Source organism: Dendrobates tinctorius, unplaced genomic scaffold, assembly GCF_039654945.1.
Source record: "Dendrobates tinctorius isolate UK_male_01 unplaced genomic scaffold, ASM3965494v1 ptg000060l, whole genome shotgun sequence".
Taxonomy (NCBI): Eukaryota; Metazoa; Chordata; class Amphibia; order Anura; family Dendrobatidae; genus Dendrobates; species Dendrobates tinctorius.
The window spans coordinates 8748201-8771364 of NW_027361728.1; the positions used below are offsets into that span (position 1 = coordinate 8748201).

Genomic DNA, 23164 nt, shown 5'->3' on the forward strand with positions numbered 1-23164 from the left:
ACTCATTAGATTAAGTCAGAAAGAAAATTTCCTGCTTGTCTAGTCTACTTCATGGCACTTGATCTAAGCAATACATTACAATAAATGTTACCTGTAAGCATGCTTTCATTGACTATACATGCTCCACTGATCAGCAATGCATCACAAGGGAGAAGGGAATTTCTTTCAACCACAATGACATCTCCCGGAGCCAAGTGACGGGATTCCTCATGGGAGACACCTGCAATGATTAAATCATGTAATACAATAGACAGACACAATCAGAGGCCCATAAGCATTCTAACTTTTTGTATCTGGGTTTTGCAACTTACAATTATAATGCCTTCTTACTAAAGGTAGACAAAACCTATAGTAATAGTAACATTTCTCAAACACATTAATATCAGACTGTCCCCCCCCCCAACACTCTAATGCTGGGTGACAGTTTACAAACTTGTCATACACATCAGATGAGAGGGAAAACAAGGCTGAAGTAAACTGGATATCCTGGATATCCATGAATTGATGAACTCGGCTTACAATAGTAGGTAGGTGTCATGTCGGACGCTATTCACACCACAGCGTCTGGCAGGCAGCGGTAGTTCCATCTCCGTCCACTATAGCCTCCGTGGCGCCGGCTTGATTTTACTCAGGTTATTGGGGGTTAATCTAGCTGGAAATCAGGTGGGATGTTTGGTCACGCCCACGGTCTTTAAATAGTCGTGCTGGCCTATGGGAGTCGCCGATTATAGCTTGTGTTTTATGCCAAGTGGTTCCGGCCTGAAGAGGAGGTGTTGGAGAGAGAAATTCGTAGCTGGTGGCGTATGATCCGTTGTTACCTTTTCGCCTTCCTATATTTGTGTTTTGTTTCGCCCTGTTCACATTACGGTATTGTCCTGTGTGTATGCGGCACGGTGCGGTTTAAGTTCTCCCTGTCTGTCATTACTGTGTGGGCTTTGGTGGTTTGACGACTCACTGGGTGGAGGGTGGAGGGTTCAGCATAGGGCTGAGCAGGACATAAGGAAAGGTTGGAGGCTCAGGCATTTGCACCATTAGCAAAAACCCTGGGTTGAGGGTCAGACAGGGTTTTCCCTATTTGGAGGGACTCCGCAGGGGCCCTGGGTATTTCAGCCTTCTTTGACCTAAGCCCCGCGTAACATTATAATCGGCCCATAATATTTTGGTAGTCCATGGATTCCATGACTTCCATAAACCGCCAGTTGGCGGCGCTGTCCTTACAGGTCACCGAGTTGAAGGGGGCAGTTCAGCAGCAGGGCCTGGTTGTAGCTAATGTGCAAGCGGCTTCTGCAGGTGCAGGTGCAGAGCCGAAGATTCCGCTGCCTGAACGATTTGCTGGTGCCTGCAAGTTATACTTTCGCATGCGCCCTGTCTCCTCAGGTAATGAGGCTCAGCGGGTGGGTCTGGTGTTATCCTTACTGAGTGGGGACCCCAAGCATGGGCGTTTTCCTTACCAGCTGACTCTGCTATGTTTCATTTGGTTGAGAATGTTTTTTCAGCACTGGGGCTCATTTATGATGATCCCGACAGATTGGCTCTAGCGGAATCTAAAATCTGCACCCTCCATCAGGGGGAACGTATGGCGGAAGACTATTCAGAATTTCGCCGTTGGGCAGTAGACACACAGTGGAACGACCCAGCGCTGCGGAGTCAGTTTATTCATGGAGTTTCAGGAAGAGTTAAACAGGCCCTCCTGATGTATGAGACTCCTGCATCGTTAGAGTCTGCCATGAGTTTGGTTATTCGTATTGATCGCTGTTTGCATCAGGGGGCGCAGGAGACGCTGCCCCTGGGGGAAAGCAGGGGTGCAAGTGTGGTTGCTGCAGGTGAGCCCACGGAACCTATGCAAATCGCTGGGGTATCACATGTTAAGCGTCGCGTTCCTGGGTTCAGGAAGCAAGGAGCATGTTTTTACTGTGGTAAAAGAGATCATTATGTAAATGCTTGTCCTGTGCTACCTAAGAAAGTCGCACCGGCGGAAAACTGGTAAGCTCAGAGGGTATGGAGGAGGCCCAACTGAGCGTATGCATATCCTCCATGATGGTATCTCAATGTATGCTCCCTGCCAGGGTTATTATTGCGGGCAGAGAGCTACCAATATCAGTGTTTGTGGATAGCGGTTCCACCACCAATCTCATGGATGAGGAGTTTGCACGCACGGCCGGATTTAAGATAAAAAAACTCCCTCATCTTATTCGCATGGTTACCATTAATGCCGCTCCCCTCCCACAGGGGAAGATTACTGAGTTTGTAGCTGAGGTTAAACTCCACATTGGGGTCCTACATTCTGAGTGGGTTACATGTAGGGTACTCAATAATCTCCCAGCACAAATGGTCCTGGGTTTCCCATGGTTGTCTAAGCACAACCCGGTGATTGACTGGAGAACCCAGGACATAGTCCAGTGGAGTGGTTTCTGCCAGGAAAATTGCTTGGCCACATGTGTGTCCGCCGTGAAGTCCAGCCATCCGGAGGCATTGCTGGATTTTGCGGACGTATTCTCTGAGAGGGGTTGCTCAGAACTACCTCCACATCGAACCAAAGACTGTGTGATTAGGTTAAAACCCGGGGCCAAATTGCCAAAGGCTAGGATGTTTAGTATTTCTGGTCCGGAGAGACAAGCTCTTAAAGACTACATCGCGGAGAGTCTAAGTAAAGGGCACATCCGGCCTTCATCCTCGCCTGTAGCAGCGGGGTTTTTCTTCATTAAGAAGAAAGATGGGGGGGTTACGCCAGTGTCTGGATTTCCGGGAGTTAAATCAGAGTACGGTCCGTGATCCCTACCCGATGCCTCTGATCCCTGATTTGTTCAACCAGGTGGCTGGTGCGAAGTGGTTTTCCAAACTTGACCTCAGGGGGGCGTACAACCTCATAAGGGTCCGTCAGGGGGATGAGTGGAAGGCGGCGTTTAATACCCCTGAGGGTCATTTTGAAAGCCTAGTTATGCCATTTGGGTTGACAACCGCGCCTGCTGTTTTCCAACATTTCATAAATGATGTATTCGCTCATGTGCTGGGGAAATTTGTGATTGTGTACCTGGATGATATCCTCATTTATTCGAGCGACCGGGACACTCATTTAGAGCATGTCAGGCAGGTGTTACAGTTGCTCCGTGAGAATAAGCTCTATGCTAAGCTTGAAAAATGCGTATTTTTTGTTCAGGAGTTGCCTTTTTTGGCATATATTTTGTCCGCCGCAGGGTTTAAAATGGACGCCGCGAAGGTGCAAGCGGTGCTGCGATGGGAACGGCCTGATAATCTAAAAGCGCTCCAGCGGTTCCTTGGGTTTGCCAACTATTATAGGAAGTTTATTAAGAATTTTTCTACTATAGCCAAACCGTTCACGGACATGACGAGAAAAGGTACCAAGCTCGCTATCTGGTCTGAGGTGGCGGTGCGTGCATTTGAGCTTCTGAAAAACCGTTTTGCTTCAGCCCCCATTCTGGTGCAACCGGACGTATCTAAACCTTTTACTGTGGAGGTCGATGCGTCTGAGGTGGGAGTGGGGGAAGTACTGTCACAGGGCTCGTCCTTGAGCAATATGCGTCCATGCGCCTACTTCTCCAAGAAGCTGTCGCCGGCTGAACGGAATTACGATATCGGCAACAGGGAGTTGTTGGCCATTAAATTGGCTTTTGAGGAATGGCGACACTTCTTGGAGGGGGCGGTCCACCAGGTCACAGTCATCACCGACCATAAAAACCTGCTCTATCTGGAGTCGGCCAAGCGTCTGTCTCCCAGGCAGGCTCGCTGGGCATTGTTTTTTACCCGATTTAACTTTCTGGTGACTTACCGTCCTGGGGCTAAAAACACCAGGGCGAATGCCTTGTCCAGGTGTTTTCCGGGGGGAGAACCTCGGGAAGATCCGGTACCCATCCTCCAGGTGTAGTGGTTTCGGCTCTCACGACTGAGGTAGAGGCGGAGATTGCCGAGGCCCAGGAGGAGGTACCGCCAGGACTTCCCGCTAACAAGTCATTCATACCCCTTCATCTTCGTCTTAAGGTGTTGGGGGAACGCCACGACTCTGTCCTGGCCGGGCATCCAGGGGTTAGGGGCACCTTGGAGCTGGTATCGCGCCGCTTCTGGTGGCCAAAGATCCGGCAGGACGTGGTCTCGTACGTGGCAGCTTGCATCACGTGCGCCAGGGCCAAGTCGCCCAGATCCCGTCCTGCTGGCACTCTACAGCCTCTGGGGGTACCGAGTAGGCCATGGACAGAAATCTCCATGGACTTTATCACGGACTTGCCTGCCTCGGCGGGGAACACGGTCATCCTGCTGGTGGTTGATCGATTTTCGAAGATGGTGCATTTTGTGTCGTTGCCTTCCTTGCCCAACGCGAAGACGTTGGCTCAGGTTTTTGTGCAGGAGGTGGTCAGACTACAAGGAGTTCCGTCGGACATAGTGTCTGATAGGGGTACCCAGTTTGTGGCGAAGTTTTGGAAAGCTTTTTGCTCACGATTGGGGATCAAGTTGTCTCATTCGTCGGCGTTTCATCCGCAGTCAAATGGTCAAACTGAGCGCATGAACCAAAATCTGGAGCAGTATTTGCGATGTTTTGTGTCTGACAACCAAGAGGAGTGGTCGACATTCCTTCCTTTGGCCGAGTTCGCGTTAAATAATCACCGCCAAGAATCATCGGGAGAGTCTCCGTTCTTTTGTGTTTATGGGCACCATCCTCAATTTTGTACCTTGCGTCAGGGTGGCTCTGGGAGCGTCCCGGAGGAGGACCAACTAGGAGTTCAACTATCATCGGTCTGGAGGAGTGTGAAACAGCGATTGCTGAGCATGAGTGCAAGGTACAAACGAGTGGCTGACGCTAGACGCGTGCCAGGTCCGGACCCGTGTGTGGGTGATTAGGTGTGGTTAGCTACTAAAAACATAAAACTCAAAATTCCATCATTGAAATTGGGTCCAAGGTTTATTGGCCCTTTTAAGATTGCTGCCATCATTAACCCGGTTGCTTATCGGTTGGAACTTCCTGCGGTATACAAGATACACAACGTGTTTCACAGGGCTTTATTGAAAAAGGTGGTAGGCTCTGTGGACACGACGCCGATGCCACCTCCAGTCATGGTGGATAGCGATTTAGAGTTTGAAGTCTCCAAGGTGGTGGACTCTCGAGTACTGCGCCGTACTCTTCAGTATTTGGTACACTGGCGGGGGTATGGTCCGGAGGAGAGGTCTTGGGTACCAGCCAGGGATATATGCGGATCGGCTGGTCAGTTCGTTTCACCACCGTCATCCGGACAAGCCGGGTCCTATGAGTCTTGAGGGCCCTGGGGTCCCTCGTAGAAGACGGGGTACTGTCATGTCGGACGCTATTCACACCACAGCGTCCGGCAGGCAGCGGTAGTTCCATCTCCTTCCACTATAGCCTCAGTGGCGCCGGCTTGATTTTACTCAGGTTATTGGGGGTTAATCTAGCTGGAAATCAGGTGGGATGTTTGGTCACGCCCACGGTCTTTAAATAGTCGTGCTGGCCTATGGGCGTCACCGATTATAGCTTGTTAATTAGCATGTTAATTATTTTAACTATTTCACGATTCCATACTCAGACACAGGTAAAAGAAGTAGCAAAAGATTGAATATGTGCACTGTGCAATATGTTCATATTTTGCAGCATTTTGGAGGCACTTTTTCAAGCAGAATCTGCCTGAAAAAAATGATTAATCATTTACCCCTAAGCTACAATCCCACAATAAGTTTTTGGTGAGTTTTTTACACTGCGTATTTTCAAAAAAATGCAAGTACCTATGCTACATATTAGGTGCACAAATGGTGCAAAAAAATCAGCAAAACTGATACACAGTATATGCACATACACAGTAGCACCTATCTGCAAGGTGGGCGGCGCTTCCGCAGATTGAGAGCATCACTTGCCGACAGATGATACTGCACATGCACTGCCACCATTTTGTTGGAGTAAAAAAAAATGGCTCCAATTGGCAAGCGATAGATGCTACTGAGCATGCACCGCTGCCATTTTGCTGCATTTACTTTTTTTTAAGACAACAATATTAACTGTGCAAGAGCAATATTTAAAATAGGAGGCTGTGACCTGTCATTTAAGCCACAATGATGACAATGAGGCCAGAGCTCCACATAAAGCCCCGCCCACAGGCCCTCCCTGGAGCACGAGAATCTCATTAACTGAGAACTTGTAACACAGATTAAACGACAACCACAAGACGAATTCCGTCAACCCAACTATCATTTTTATCAGTGCAACAGTGCCAACCTGACAATGCCAGTAGTTTACCCAGAAAAATCCTGAGTTCAGGTTTGCTTTAATTGTTTCATCTTGAGTTGGAATAAGGACTAATTCGGACATCACAATTTCACATACACGTTTGATCCATGTTTAACTCATACCCATTATAGTCTATGAGGCAGTTTACATGTCTTCGTATATTTGCAGAAGTAGTGATCCACATTAAAACATGGAGACATGTCCGATTTTGATCCGAATTGCAGCTCAAATTTGCCAATGCAAGTCAATGGGTCCATGCAGAAAAAAAACACTCAAATGCTATGCATGTGCTGTCCAATTTTCATGTTTTCTTATAGAAATATGAGAATTTCTTATATAAAGAAAACACTGATGAAACACTGATAGTAAACACTGACACACTGATGAAAACACTGTTAGAAAACTGTCTCTTGTTTTGCATACAACGAAAATCACTGACAGATGAATGGGATATAGCAGGGCAAATCATTGTGAGAGAGTCCCATACTCATTAGAATTAACATAATCCTGCCAAAACTGAACAAGTTGTGTTCATTTTCTAAAGTAGTGACAAAGCTGTAGTAATCTTGTGGCCTTTAGAATAATTAGTCTCAAAGCTTGCGGTGGTGGATATTACTTTACATATTGTGCTTCCTTCAGAAACATTATTCTTTACCTGTCAGGAATGTCGTGTGAACATCTCTAAATGTACAGGCTTGAAGCAAAATAGTTACGCAAGGTTTTATATACTTTACATAGCTCAGGTTAGCTATGTACCACATAATAGACATCTAAAAAACAACAACAATGTCCTATGATACAGACGAGTCTCTAGCTGTAAAAAAAATTTGAGACGCATAGCGTAAAATTTGGCCAAATATATATCTGCCCATCATCCATCATCAAGGTGGTCTTAAAAACTGATGGGTTCCTACGTGTGTGAATACCTCTCTTGTCTGATGTCTAAATTCCTGGGTGAATGTGGACTACTCCTCTCTCAGCAATGCCTGCATTTACGAGTAAGTAGGAACATGCTGTAATTAAAATTACCACATGTTGAAGGGTGGAGTGCTCAGTCAGTAAGCTAACAAAGACAAAAAATTGACTGGCTCATCAAGACTAGATGTTCTCCGCTGTGAGAGAATTGAAGATGGTGGCTGACAGTGATTTTGAGATGTCGACTGCTGTGAAAGACGTAAAGATTGCGGTTGCTGAAGATTTAAAGACCGCTACGGAGAAGATGGTGGCCGTTTTCTCAAAAATGAGAGATATTGCCGCCTTTTGTGGGCATCATAGAGAAGATTTGGTGCCAAAAGGCAGGAGGTGGCACCCTCTGTGAAAAAGACCCGCCTTAAATGGGTGCGGGCGAAGAAGTTCCCATCCATACAGCAGAACCCAAGGAAATGGGTGGAACAGTCAAGTGTGGTCCCGCCCATGAATGGGTTGAACCGAGTAGAGCAAGACGGCGTGTCCCAAGGAGAAACGCCATTACCTGTGCAGATGAAGATCATCGAGAGGGAGGACACCATGGACACGGAAAAGCTGGAGCCTGGAGAATAGAGAAATCGGAAGTCATGGAGAGAGGGACCGTTGTGGCCGTGATCTCAAGTTCGCGCGGCTGCAGTTGAGGACACTCGCAGCCGGCTGCAGTTGCGGTGAGTATGACACCGACCCTCACCCCAATACCCGCATCTCCCCATGAAGGTTACCTAGACGAGTACTGAGCCCCGATAGCGTGACAGGCTCGGTGGGAGTGATCTAACAGAAGAAACGGCGGGAGCGCCAAATTTTAAAGGAGCTGCAATGCTCCAGCAGAGGAACCATGTCTGGCCGCAAGGAGTGAGGGTGACCCCTTTAAGAAGAAAGTTTTGTGCCGGTTGCAACAAAATATGTGAGACTTTTCTGCGTGTCCTAAGAGGGCAGTGGGCCCTGTATGGTGCCAAAGGACTGAGGTGTAAGGAGTGGCCACCACGGCCACCGCTGAAGAACTAAGTATTGTTTGTTTTCCCCTCCTCCAAGTTATTTGCGCAAGCGTCACAATCCATGTTTGGATCTGTGGCAGATCTGGGCTCACATATAACCTTTTTTTTCCTTCAAGCCTCTGGCTTAATGTTAGTTTTTGCCGCTGGGGTTATTACAACCTTGGTGGCTGCTAATGGGTTTTGCCCCTGGTGGCCGCTGGGGTTACTACACGTTAAATTAGCCAGCAGGTGTTAACCCTGCCCTCCTTCCTATAAAAGGGTGTCAGGTGCTCTGGATCACTGTTGGTGATGCTGGTCATTTCCTAACCAATCTTGCAGGAGAGGAGTTTTTTGGAGCAGTGCTTTGCAACTCATCTAGAGCTTTGGTGTTTCAGCTGTTCAGTTGGAAGCTGGATCCAGGTGCCGAACTCTGTTGCCTCAGGAGCATTGGCAACAGAGAAAGCTAAGTTGCTTGTTTTTGCCTATTCGTAATTTTCCCTAGTGTTACATTAGTACAGCGGTGGGACCAGTGTCCGCACTAACCAGTTCCCTAGTAAGGGATAGGTGAAGGGCTAGTGAGGGACTAGGTATCCTGGTCGGCAACAGGTGAGGAGCCTGTATAGGGAACGTTAGGAGTGTTCAGGGACACAGCCTCAGGAGAGTGCAGAAGGTGTCCCCGTTCCCTATTGTAGGGCCTACCGTTGTAACTGTGTCCCCGGTGTTCCCTTGTTTGTCTTGTTGTTTCAGTTACCGACCTGCTGGTTGCGTCACACAGGGAAAGTCACTACGTGACAGCAAGTTTGCACATCCCTGGCTGGATCACAGGCTGGACAACCTTATGAGGGTTAACTGACTGTGTGTGTGGCTGTGGCAAAAACTACCTCTACCTTGGACTGGCCCATGTTGATGCCCAGCGCACCTGTTTGTTGCCCTGCCTGTGGTCTGGTCAAAGGGGGTGGTGGAGAGCTTGATCAGGATGACCCGAGGACCGAGCCGGGTGAAGACTGTAGGATAAGTTGGCCATTGTGCCAGTATGACTGTTTTAGCGGTCCCAGGAGCAAGGGGACCAGGGTCAGGCGGACCCGTTTTTAGAGAGACTGAGACTCTTTTAATGATATTAACTGAAGTTTGATGCATTGTTATTGATGTTTTTCTATGTGCTGTTTTAAGCTCATAGAGGTCGTCATAGTCAGAGGCGACCATGTTTTAGGAGGGAGGGGTGTAAGGTTGTGGTGGAGAACCTCATTGCTTCCTCTTTCTCCTATGAGTTAGTCCCGTGCACTTTATGTGGTACCAGAATGGTGTACCTGTATGTTAAAATATTAATGTTTTGCTGTTGTTTAGTAATGTGTAATTCTATGTACCACTTATGCCTTAATGTTATCCCCTTGTGTTTTACATTGTTGAATGTGCTGTGTCTGCCATGTATGACTGTTGTGCTGTATTTGTTATGCACATGCTAGAGGCAAAGACAGAAGGGGTTAATTTAGGGAGCTGAACCAGCAGCCTCTACAGAAGAGGAAGCTCCAGCATCCCCTCTTGGGAAAGAAGGAGCCCCCCATCTGGGGCATATGTGCGTCCCCGTCTGGGACAGAAGAGACCCCCATCTGGGGCATAACTGTGTTCCCTTCTAGAACAGTGAGGACCCCCATTTGGGGTCTATGTGGATCCCCATCTGGGACAGAAGGGATCCCCGGCTGGGGATTTCAAGCTGCCAAGGACTGCCGGGCAGTGGAACAGGGCACGGAAACTGTGAGTGTGCCCTTCAGGTGACTGTGAGCTTCCAGGGGCCATTGGGAGCTTATGTTTTTGCTACTGCTTGCAAAGGAGCAGCATCTCTGAATAGGGTCAATTCAGGAATTGTTATCTTCTTCTATACTTTATCTTCATTAAACAAGTTGCCACTGTTGAGCCCTAAAGAGCGTGACGTGTTGTGCATCCGGAGGACGCCATTCCAACGTGAACAGCAGCCATGATAATGAGGTAACCCACTGTGACCTGGGGCTGAAACTGTCTATTTATGGGCAAGGGGCCGGGGTGCTCACTGACTATAACCTAGTGGACTCAGCTATGACTGCCACCCTGTGCCCCCTTATTACACCAGCAAAGAATGAGAATCCACGCTTTGCTTATTTGTGACTGGCACATTTAAATATGCAGCATGTCAATTCTCTCAGCGTTTTTGCTGCAGATTTCACCCCTACTAATGAGCTTGGAAAAATGCACCAAAAATGCAAGTAAAATACACAGCAAAAAACGTTTTTTTGCCACTGCATTTTTCCTGCCAAGAAATGCAGAAATGGATCAGAAATTTCTGCACAAAATACTTAATGTATGCACATACCGTATCACACCAAGAGCCAAAGGATCGGCAATCTGTGATCAGTCTGTCTCTGACAAAATCTGTTGGGGGAGAGTCAGGAGATCCCAATACACAGACTGTCAGACAATATTGCCAGGTTTTGGCCAACAGATTTGTATGGGGTTATATGAATGTTTCCACTGACAGCAAAAAGATCTTTACAACCACAGGGAAGCGATAAACTCTATTTCAGATACTGAATTTGCAAACATTTTAATAAATCTTTAATTTAATAGGGTTTTAATAGGAAACCAGAAAATGTTAAATTTTTGTTTTTACAGGAATGGAAAACTGTAAGCAGTTTGATATTTGTCAGCTGTGAATAATGCAAACAAATGTTGGATTACCCACAGGATCACCCTATGGCACATGGCTCATGTAGGATGTACAACCCAGCAATTGTAAGCAAATATCCTATGTAGCTGCTTACACAAAATAACTCCACAAGGATGAATGCTGCTTCCCTTCTGTACCACTGCACCTGCTCAAGTGTACATGTGAGCACTATGTATTCAACTGTCAGCAAATACTTTTCAAATCCAGGTTTATTCATGGTATTAATGTATGTATCAAACCACTGGCATTTACCGCCACTGTTACATTGTCTCTCTGGATTAATGCTCATCCCTTTTTCTGCGTTATCTTGCCTTATTACATTGTCTCTTTGTATTTGAATTTTTTTCAATAAAATATTTTTTTACTAATAAGGGGGTCATTTTAACGCTCTTTTAGCCTGAGCCTAGCACTAGGGAGTTTGCTTTATAACACAAGAATATTTGTACCAAACCCAAAAGTCTAGCTTTTCTAACAATGGTCGTATGGACACAGCATTATCCTTTTCCTATCAGATTCTACTAAAACGTTTAAGCTAGGGATCAGTCACTTGAATGGAGATGGTAGCTATCCTTTTGCCATCACTTCTTGCTGTTTTCTTTGTTGTTTCTTGTGTAGATTTTTAGCCTGAATTCATCTACCATTATTAACATCAGAGGAAGCTTTTTCTGGAATACATGGGACAGCCAATCAAATGGCTGCAATGTATGGCCTTGTGTGTCCAGGGCACAGTCTTCCTTCACTGTGAGGCTCATATACCCGACTAGAGAATATGAAAAGGGGGTATTTTCATGGGAGATTACCTTTTAATACCTAGTGTTCCAACTTTCTAATATGGATTTTATTAAGCTCCAAACTGATCAAGGGGATATTGAAGGGTTTCGTAAAGGCCCCATACACAGAAAAGTTTGCAAATATGGATTTGGATGGAGGCAGATTCTTTTGTATGCAGGGGAGAAAAGTCTCCCCCAGACTTGTCTAGCAACAGCTTTGTAGCATCTCGCACATTGACAATAAATGAAAGCTTGGCCAAATTGAGAGAGAGAGCGCTAGGCTCAGTGACGGGCTCTGACAGCTAATTTATGTATTTGGGCACCTTAAGACCATTATCAGGTCATATTATTGTATAAGACTGGGACTACATTGCGACTTTGGCCACGACTCCTATCACACGACTAAGGTTTACTAGGTGTCGCTGCTACATTGCAGCCAAATACAAGTGAATAGGGTCACATTGCGACCACCAGAATACAGAAACAAACAGGTCACAAAAAAACAGACAGGGTTGAACTTCTTATGACTTGCTTGTCACGGCCGCAATGCTACCCCATTCACTTGCATTGCGTTGCAATGTAGCAACACCTAGGGAACCTTGGTAGCGCGACAGATGTTGTCCAAGCCCAAATGCTTTCCTATATTCAAGCATGCCCATGGAATAGAATGAGTAAGGCAAGTACTAGGGGGAGATGTTCAAGACACACACTTGTAAGTCGACTCTACTCTTTTTCCCTCTTGAAAACCAACACAGTAAACTTGTGTCAAAATTATCTAGGTGTTTCGTTTTTTTAACGAGGTCTTAGGACACAACGACTAATCAGAGCCAAGCTTTGAGAGCCCAACTTGGAAAGCATCACTTTTCCCTACTGATTCTTCCATATATACATTTTCTATTACGAAGAACAGTGGTTTAAAAGTCATTTTGTACATACATTAAGAAAGGACAGAAAAGGTCCGAAAAGGTCCGAAAAGGCAAGCATGTGCACCCCCTCTACAGGAAACTCACCTGTATGTTTTCCATATACAGAAACCTTGATGTTATTATGAGATTCAACTAGTCTGTGCAGTTTAACTGATTGCTGTAAATTGGGGGAAGCAGATGTGTGTAAAATGTTAGAACAGCAAATAATGCATTATTCTGTATTATTAGAGAAAATATATACTCTGTTAAATACAGCTACTGTACTAAACGTGCTGCTTGATAAAGAGGTGTTTTTCACCTTCTAAAAAGTAATGAATATTTACTTAAAAGTGGTAGTAAGTAATATATTTTTAATGAAGCTGTTTGTGTGTTCCCTGTCCAGCTCACATGCAAAATGCAGTAATTATTACATATCAGTAACAAATTAAAATGATGCTACAAGAAGTAATCATGGCAGGAACTGAGTCATCGTGAAGATACAATGTAATGGCATTAGGGTTAGTCTGCACAAACTTGTTGGCCCTGATTGCATAGTCACTACTGTCATCAGTGGTGTGGCAATACAGGTTGGAGTGTCCCTGGTGAGGGACTCAAGAGCTATAGCCCGGCCTGCCGGTGATATTGGATCCCTCCTGCTTATATGCAACTTCTAGTTGTGAAATGTTGTAAGCGAATATTTAAAACAGGTATAACAATACAGGTGAATATTTTAAAAATAATCAAAGTCAAATTATTTATTAAAAAAAGGAGGGAAACTTGAAAATATTTTCCTTTTTATTCCTGTTTATAATTTCATACTAAAAGTCACATAAAACCATACTATTTTACTACCTATGTCCAGAGGCATATCTAGGGGGGAAGGTGGGGTATCTGCCAGGGGCGCAGGGGGCGCCATGGGTTGACTGATGCGGTAATCCAAGGCGTCTCCCCAGCAGCTGAATTTTGCCGCCTCGCACACTGGGATTCGGCTGTTCGCTAAGGCAGCTGTCAAACTGACAGCCAGCTCAGAGAATGTGCGGTGGTGCACTGGCTCCCAGCGATCAATTATAATTGTATCTTTAAGGAGTATGTATGAAAAAAAGTGTGAGTGGGGGAAGGGTGCAGACACAGTATGGGGGGAGAAATTTGAGGAACGTATGAGGAGGCAAGATAGGTGCAGACACAGTATGGAGAGTGAAAGGGCAGGATGGGTGCAGAAATAATATGGGGAATGAGAGGTCAGGATAGGTGCGAACACAGTTTGGGGAGCGAGTGAGAGGATGGGTGCAGACCAGGGCCGTATTTAGAGTTTATGCTGCCCTAGGCACTTTTAGTGCTGCCTCCCCCATTGGTGAGTACGACTAACGCAGACACTTTGGCAAAAATCGCTGATGTAAAAGTAGCCTGTCTCCCTACACTGGGTGCGGAATTATTAGGCAAATGAGTATTTTGATCACATCATCCTTTTTATACATGTTGTCCTACTGCAAGCTGTATAGGCTTGAAAGCCAACTGCCAATTATGTAAATCAGGTGATTTGCATCTCTGTAATGAGGAGGGGTGTGGTCTAATGACATCAACACCCTTTATAAGGTGTGCAAAATTATTAGGCAACTTCCTTTCCTTTGGCAAAATGGGTCCGAAGAGAGATTTAACGGACTCTGAAAAGTCAAAAATTGTGAGATGTCTTGCAGAGGGATGCAGCAGTCTTGAAATTGCCAAACTTTTGAAGTGTGATCACTGAACAATCAAGCATTTCATGGCAAATATCCAACAGGATCACAAGAAGCGTGTTGATAAAAAAGGTGCAAAATAACTGCCCATGAATTGAGGAAAATCAAGCGAGAAGCTGCCAAGATGTCATTTGCCACCAGTTTTGCCATATTTCAGAGCTGCAATGTTACTGGAGTATCAAAAAGCACAAGGTGTGCCATACTCAGGGACATGGCCAATCTAAGGAAGGCTGAAAAACGACCATCTTTCAACAAGAAACATAAGATAAAACGTGAAGACTGGGCCAAGAAATATCTTAAGACTGATTTTTTTCTAAGGTTTCATGGACTGATGAAATGAGAGCGACTATTGATTGGCCAGATGGATGCGCCCAAGGCTGGATCAGTAAAGGGCAGAGAGCTCCACTCCGACTCAGATGCCAGCAAGGTGGAGGTGGGGTACTGGTATGGGCTGGTATCACAAAGATGAACTTATGGGACCTTTTCAGGTTGAGGATGGAGTGAAGCTCATCTCCCAGACCTACTGGCAGTTTCTGGAAGACGCCTTCTTCAAGCAGTGGTACAGGAAGAAGTCGGTATTGTTCAAGAAAAACATGATTTTCATGCAGGACATGCTCCATCACATGCATCCAAATACTCCACAGCGTGGCTGGCCAGTAAAGGTCTAAAAGAAGAAAAAATAATGACATGGCCCCCTTGTTCACCTGATCTGAACCCCCATAGAGAACCTGTGGTCCCTCATAAAATGTGAGATCTACAAGGAGTGAAAACATTACACCTCTCCGAACAGTGTCAGGGAGGCTGTGGTGGCTGCGGCACGCAATGTTGACCGTAAACAGATCAAGCAACTGACAGAATCTATGGATGGAAGGCTTTTGAGTGTCATTGTAAAGAAAGGTGGCTATATTGGTCACTGATTTTTTTTGTTTTGTTTTTCAATGTCAGAAATGTTTATTTCTAAATTTTGTGCTGCTCTATTGGTTTACCTGGTGAAAATAAACAAGTGAGATGGGTATATATTTGGTTTTTATTAAGTTGCCTAATAATTCTGCACTGTAATAGCTACCTGCACAAACAGATATCCTCCTAAGATAGCCAAATCTAAAAAAAAACCCACTCCAACTTCCAAAAATATTAAGCTTTGATATCTATGAGTCTTTTGGGTTGATTGAGAACATAGTTGTTATTCAATAATAAAAAGAATCCTCTCAAATACAACTTGCCTAATAATTCTGCACACGGTGTAGTGCAGCCATCTCCTCAGCGCACCCATCTCCTCAGTGCACCCATCTCCCTAGTGCAGCCATCTTCTCAGTGCACCCGTTTCCCCAGTGCAGTCATCTCCTCGGTGCACTCATCTCCCTAGTACAGCCATCTTCTCAGAGCACCCATATCCCTAGTGCAGCCATCTTCTCAGTGCAGCCATCTCCCTAGTGCAGCCATCTTCTCAGTACAGCCATCTCCCCAGTGCACCCATTTCCCCAGTGCACCCATTTCCTCAGTGCACCCATTTCCTCAGTGCACCCATTTCCCCAGTGCAGCCATCTCCACAGTGCACCCATCTCCCCCCTCCCTCCCCGCTGGGCTCATTCTCATCTCCTCCCTCCCTGCTGGGCTCATACTCATCCCCTCCCCCCACTCATACTCATCTCCCCCCAGGCTCTTACTCATCCCCCCAGGCTCATTCTCATCTCCCCCCTCCCCTCTGGGCTCATGCTCACCTCCCCCCAGGCTCATACTCATCCCCCCCAGGCTCATTCTCATCTCCCCTCTCCCTCCCTGCTGGGCTCATTCTCATCTCCCCCTCCCTCCCTGCTGGGCTGCTGGGCTCATACTCATCCCCTCCCCCCCGCTCATACTCATCTCCCCCCCTCCCTCCCCTCTGGGCTCATACTCATCTCCCATCCCCCCACGCTCATACTCACCTCCCCCGGGCTCATACTCTCATACTCATCCCCCCGGGCTCATACTCATCTTCCCCTCCCCCGGTCTCATACTAATCATTCCCCCCCGTATGCATGGCTGGACTCACCTTGCACGGTCCCTGCATGTTTACAGATCCAGGCGCTGGCAGTGGCATTCTTCCTGTATCACACAAGCTATATGTGTGAGCGGTCACGTGATACCGCTCATTAAGCCCCATGAATATGGACACCATGCCTATGGGAGAGGAGTGGCGTCCATATTCATTACTGTAATGAGCAGTATCACGTGACCGCTCACACACTCAGCCTGTGACAGGAAGAATGGCGGTGGCGCCGGAGACCTTCGGAGCCGCAGGCACTGCTGTAGCCGAGGAGGAGAGGAGAGGGGAGGGGAGCAGAGCAGAGCAGAGAGGAGGGGAGGATCCAACCCGGACTTCCATTTAAAAAAAAAAAAACCCTTTGCCCAGCTGCCGCCCCACCGCATCGTCCCGCCCTAGGCACGTGCCCGCGGGTGCCTAGTGGAAAATACGGCCCTGGTGCAGACACAGCATGGTGAAAGGAGGATGGATGCAGACAGTATGAGTATCGAGATGAGAATGTATATGGACAAAGTATGGAAGTAGAAAAATATATACGCACACATTAGGGAAAGCGAAGGTGATGGGATGGGTGCGGACACAGTATGAGGGAGTCAGGAATGTGTAACAAGGCAGTATGGAAAGCGAGAGGGTAAATATATGTGGAGATAGTATGGTTAGCAGGGGGATGTGAGAGGAGACAGTATGAATAGGGATGGGGACATATGTGAGGAGACTATTGAGGGGAAGTGTGAGGAGATATTATGGGGGAAAAAGTGTGAGTGGACACAGTATAGAGGCTTGAGTAGTTTGGGGGGGGTTAGCAAGGGGGGACTGTGTAAGGGTACAGACAGGATTGGACAGTATACATGCCAAGGATGGGAGTGTGATGATGGGGCACAGTATAGAGACTGGGCCCTATAGGGGGACACAGTGTGAGAGGACAGTGTGAATAGGGGGCCAAGTATGGAAAGGAAAGGGCAGTGTGGAGGACGTGTACCATAAGAGGGACAGTGTGTGGGTCATATTTTTATTATTCAGGAGCATTAAAATGACACTGCTATTTTTAAATGTATAGTGTGGAGCAGAAGACCAGAGAAGACATCATCTATAAGGTACCTGAATGTTTTTTGTGATACTGACTAATTCTCATCAGTATTGTGATTGCAATGATCTGCAGCTTGTTGACGACTGATAACAGCCCAACTCCCAACATCTCCTTACCATTGTTAAGAACTAACTGTAAGTTGTATGTTCATGCAATACAAATGTATATGGGTCTGACGTGACATTACAATTGATATACCATGTACTGATCGTGGTTACGTTATACATGGCTGTGTTAATAAAGTGATGTGCCGTCTGACAAGTTAGGGGTTACTATGTATTTATTTGTTAGGAACGTTAAAGGGGTTGTCCAAGTTTCTGATGAGACTGCAGTCATTCTATGTGACTGCAGACTTCTGAATTCTCACAGTGCACACTGCACACGCTGTCAGGATGCTCAGGTGTCAGCGATTTGCATACATCCTGTCACGTGCCGATTAGACATGCGTAGACTCACTCAATTAAAATAAATTGAGAAAGGCTAGACACGTCTAGTTGGAATGTCGCCAGAAGAATACACATCGCATACTTGTGCTCACATGACCGCCTTCTCTTGCCACCAGCAAGTGTGCAGTGCATGTGCTGCAAGAATTCATTTAATTATAAAATGAAGCACTGTAGCATGTAATATCCTCACTGTCAGGATTCAGCTCTGCATGATAGTTCCAGCAGTCATCACATGGCCACTTCACTCATATGAGATTTTCATACTTATGATCATGTGACAAGTAGCTTTTCTTTCTGCTTCTCTCATTTTTTCACTGAACATTGAGAGAATTAGGGTGAGCAGCTCATCAGCACATGGCTAAATGTGCAATTCACATATGTGCTGGGGGGTGTTGGTGGAATTAATTTTTGTCCCGAGTGCCAGAAAACCTAGATACACCTCTGCCTATATTGATATCCTACCAAAGAAACACATACCTGTCTTAATGTATACACAGACAAGCCAATGCAAATCACAGACATGACTATAATGGCCACGGAATATTCAATGTATTCTTCAGCAAACCATAGGCAAACACTGAACAGCTGGAACACATAGAATGGACTCAGCACCTGAAAAAAGGAAAATAAATATACAAGTAATCCATTATGTAAATACTTTTCAGTGTGATTGAAGCTCTGGCACCAGATACTGTGTTAAAATAAATGACTCCACAATCGAAAAATAATACAATAAAACATGCCGGGCTACAGCACAAACAAAAAAGGTCTGAAAAACAAAATGTACTAGAACAATTAAGGGTTCATTCCCACTTGCGATGAAATTGGACGAATGTAATCCAATAAAAAATCAGACTGAATTCGGACCAATGTTGTTCTATGATTGTGTGTTCATCTGCTTTTTTTTTCCAGCTCGGGTAGGATCACGATTGGACTGGAAAAAGTTGCAGCATGCTGCGATTGTAATTGGAAATCAGATTGCATCCCGCAATAGAAGTCAATGGGTGCGAGGAAAAAGATTACACAGCACTGGGACCATGCGAGTGCTGTCCGATTTTTACACATCGATCACATTTCAAAAGCCTTCAATTCAAGTGCTGCATACAGTAAAATCACACTGACAGGTTAGAATAGATATATACACATAGAAAACATAGATATATAGATGTCAGTGACACACACATATGTATATGTATTTATATTACATAGATATTACATAGATAGATACAAGAAAAGCCAGCAATTCATGTGCTGTGTACTGTAAAATCACAGCGTGACAGGTTAGAATAGATGGATTACATACAGTAAATACAAATAGAATAGGTAGATATATAGATGTCTGTGACAAAGACAATTAGTATAGTGTGTGTGCAGCCTACTGTACAGGTATTTAATTAATAAAGGATAATTTTTCAGAAAAAAATGGAGTGAGCGTCCGTGCAATTTTCGTAACCAGCAGAGGGAAAGCTGATGGCTTGGGGCAGATGTTTATAGCCTGGGAAAGTGGTAATACCTGTGGAGCTTCCCAGGCTATTAATATCAGCTCACAACTGTATACTTATCCTTTACTGGCAACTAAAATGGGAGACCCTAAAAAAAAAATTAATGTGGGGTCCCCTATAATTTATAACCAGCAAAGCCTATGAAGAGGCTAAAAGAAGCAACCTGATCATTCTTAGGCTGGGTTCACACGTAGAGTTTTTTTCGCTGTGCCCACCATGCGAAAAGTAAGCAGAACATTTGCGGATGGTACCCACGGTCCGTAGGAGAGGAGACTGTCCTCCGGGCTGTGGGTACCATATCCCTGTAAAAAATAGAATTAAAATAAAAAATATTGTTATTCTCACCTTCCGACAGCCTGCGATCTTCTTCCCGCCTCTCTCCACGCTCCCGGCATCTTCCGGTCCCAGTAATCCTTTGCGAGAATGACCGCGATGATGTCGCGGTCTCGCGGGAGCGCGACGACCCGCGTTCATTCGAGATGACATCACGGGAGCGCGACATCTCACGGTCATTCGCGCAAAGGATTGCTGGGACCGGAAGATGCCGTGAGCGTGGAGAGAGGCGGTAAGGCTGCGCGGGATGCCGGAAGGTGAGAATAACAATATTTTTTATTTTTTTTTTATTTTTTTTTACAATCTATCTTTTATTACTGATGCTGCATAGGCAACATCAGTAGTAAAAAGTTGGTCACACTTGTCAAATACTATGTTTGACGAGTGTGACCAACCTGTCAATCAGTTCTCCAAGCGATGCTCCAGATCGCTTGGAAAACGCTAGCATTCTGCAAGCTAATTACGCTTGCAAATCGCTAGTTTTTCTGCGGGAATTAAAATGCGATTTTCCCGAGGAATGGAATTCCGGAATTCTCGCGGTAACTTCCACGGGTATTCCGCTACATGTGAACTTAGCCTTACGGTGAGTTCAGCTTGGAAAGCGCCAATACGTTACATATAGAATTAAAATTAAAAAAAAGTCTGCAGCAAAGCTACAACATAAATGAAGAGTAAGACAACAAAGAAGATGCTTCAGGAATAACATTGCCTGTGTTTTCCTAAATTATCAGTCCTTTAAAAGTTGAGAAGGTATGCCGGCATCTAACAGATGTACACTTACCCTTAAAGAGAGACAAGACTGCGAAAGAATTGTGGAAATAGTGATTGGCTGCAGATCAATCACTGACAACTACCATTTCACAGGCTTCAGAACTGGAAGCATGCCCTTACCTAAAGTATTGACCCCATACAAGTACTGATAGTACCGTCCCCTTCTGTAGTCAAAGGCAACTGCACCAGATCCAATGCCACTCTTACAAAGTAAATCTCCAAAATGGACCTCTAAAGAGGGTCCCTAACAGAAGAATCCCCTTCTGTGATACCAATACAGTATAAAAGAGATTATTGACATAGGTTTTCTGTATGAGACAATCCATTTTAAACTAATGCTGGCTCATCTTTATACTGTGCCAATGAAAAATTCTATAAGGTGAAGTTCACATTAGGTGGATTGACATATGGGTTCCGCATTGCAAATCTGCGGTAATTTACAGTTGAATACAAGTAAATGGGTTTTTCAAAATCCTATTCAAATGTTGTGGAAAAAATCTGCATGAAAATTAAAGTATGGTGTGGATTTCAAAACTGCAGCATGTTCATTCTGCAGATTTTCATTGTAAATTTCACTCTATCCAATGCTTAGAAATTGAGCAGGATGAAATCCGCAGCTAAATCCCCACGTAACACATGCAGATTTTTCTTGTTGCAGATTTAGCATCAAATCTGTAGTGAAAATTTTCCACAATGTGTGATCATGGCGTAACAGTTTAGAATAACAGTTATGGCAGCCGATAATACGTAGAATGCAGAAATTATAGTGTCATCAGTACATTTGATCCGAGTTTCATCAGCGTTTGGTCTTTGCATAAGTTTTTACTATAAAAGTTTCATCAGTGAATTTCACGTATGCATTACAATATTAGTCACAGACCGCACAAAGATTGCACGTTGATGCCATCCATGTGTGAAACGGGATTTTCACAGAATTTTCATCCATGATCCTGGTAAAAAAAAACGGACATGCCACCATAATTTTTGCACAGACCCAAGGACATATGACAGCTCCATAGACTATAAAAGGTGCATGTTCTGTTCATGAAAACTAAGGATAGAACACGTATTTGAAAAATTGGACGTCTGGATGAGGCCTTAAGGAGACAGTAAGGCCAGGGTCAGATTGCGAGTGCAACGTGAGAAACTTGTGCGATTCTCTCGTTTCATTACCCGGCACTGCCGCCGGCACTCGGGAGGGGAGTGTGCGGCTACATGTATTTCTATGTGCCGAGTGCCTGCTGCAGCACTGGGTATTGATACAAGAGACTCACACAAGTTTCTCGCATCACACTAGCAAGTGTGACCCCAGCCTAAGACAGATATCGCCCTTAAAACAAGGCTTCAGGGTTGATCTAAATGTTTTAATAACCAAGCCCATAATTTTATATATTACGCCTAAAACAACTACATAAAACCTATTATCAAAATCAGTATTTACTAGTGTATATAAAAAAGAAAATCCTGTAAGCCTTGCCCATAAAGGGAATTATTTCAGGCTCTTTGTGCTGACAGCTCCATAAAGTAGTGACAGTGAAACTTGTATTTCAGCAGATTTATGTGTGACGATGCCGGCATTTTATAGAACTCACAATTTACCAGTTGCAGCTTAATGTATTTATAATATCCACTCTCCATTCACTCTCCCAATTCAGATGACAAGTTTTCTCCCTATTCACAGTAAGGTTAAGTTCCCATGATGAGTCCTTACTTTGCATATTTTCACTGTGCAAAAATACACGATCCGGAATAGCTGTGTTTTGGCTGTAGCTCACCTGTGCTGTGTCCCAAAATGCTGCGTTCTATGATACAAGCACAGTGGGTGGGAAGGAGAAATCAATTGGGGGGGCGCACTGACCCCAATGCGCGTTTCGCATAGTTGGCTTCCTTCCTTCACACATGGGTAAGCACTTTAGCATTTCATTCTTTCCCCGGTCCTATTGAGCGCATGGCAACCAGAATGATTTGTATCCCATTCAGGCTCACATGGTCTTATTCTATTTGACTAGGGCAAGTTCTTTTTTGATTCTTTTGTGATATTTTGTTCTGTGTAGCTATATTTCTCTCCGTGGAGTTAGGCACATATATACACAGTGTTTTTTCAGTTTAACTCTGTGATCATTGCATGTCATATGGAGGTTTCTTGTGTGTAGTTGTAAAGGAGTGAACAAGCAGGAACGCGAGACGCAGGCAGAGCAAGGGTTAACAGGTTTACTAACATATATATACTTCCGCAGGGAGGTGCAGAGCAAAGGGGTGAGGTATGGCGTGGGGGCAGAACTGGGAGTGTGATGGAGTGAGTAGGGACAAACGATAGTTCAATAGGAAACAAAAAGGTAGAAAAACATATCAGTCTATAGTCGTCTTGATTGTAGGATTCCAACGTTGGCACCGACAACAGCGGCATGTGAGGTCTCAACGATGTCTGCGTGGAGAGGATAACTTTCCCATGCTCACGTGTGTCTAGAACGATACCGAGTTCAATGGGTGGAACTGCCGGAATGGGACTCCGCTCCGCAGTGTACGCAAGTCCTCGGTAACGAGGCTCAGAAGCTCTCAAACTATAACCCCTGGGGGTCAGGTCACACGTGTTTGGGCCGTTATTAACTAACACAGTCAGGGTGTAGCTGATGGTCACACTCCTAGTCTCTTTCAAGTGGCACATGCGCGGCAATCACGATCCTGATGTGTCTGGCACCTGGCTTTATGTTG

The 23164-nt window shown here is 45.3% G+C and overlaps 1 protein-coding gene across 1 annotated transcript in view; it reads right to left on the reverse strand.

Annotated features, from left to right (window-relative positions):
• ATP13A4 (ATPase 13A4) overlaps positions 1–23164 on the reverse strand; it is a 176116-nt gene that overhangs the window by 87671 nt on the left and 65281 nt on the right. Inside the window, exons 7-9 of the mRNA XM_073578661.1 lie at positions 18324–18458; positions 12663–12735; positions 92–220 (exon numbers count right to left, since the gene is read on the reverse strand). Of these exons, the coding sequence (XP_073434762.1) occupies positions 92–220; positions 12663–12735; positions 18324–18458 (337 nt within the window). The remainder of the gene's footprint in view (positions 1–91; positions 221–12662; positions 12736–18323; positions 18459–23164) is intronic.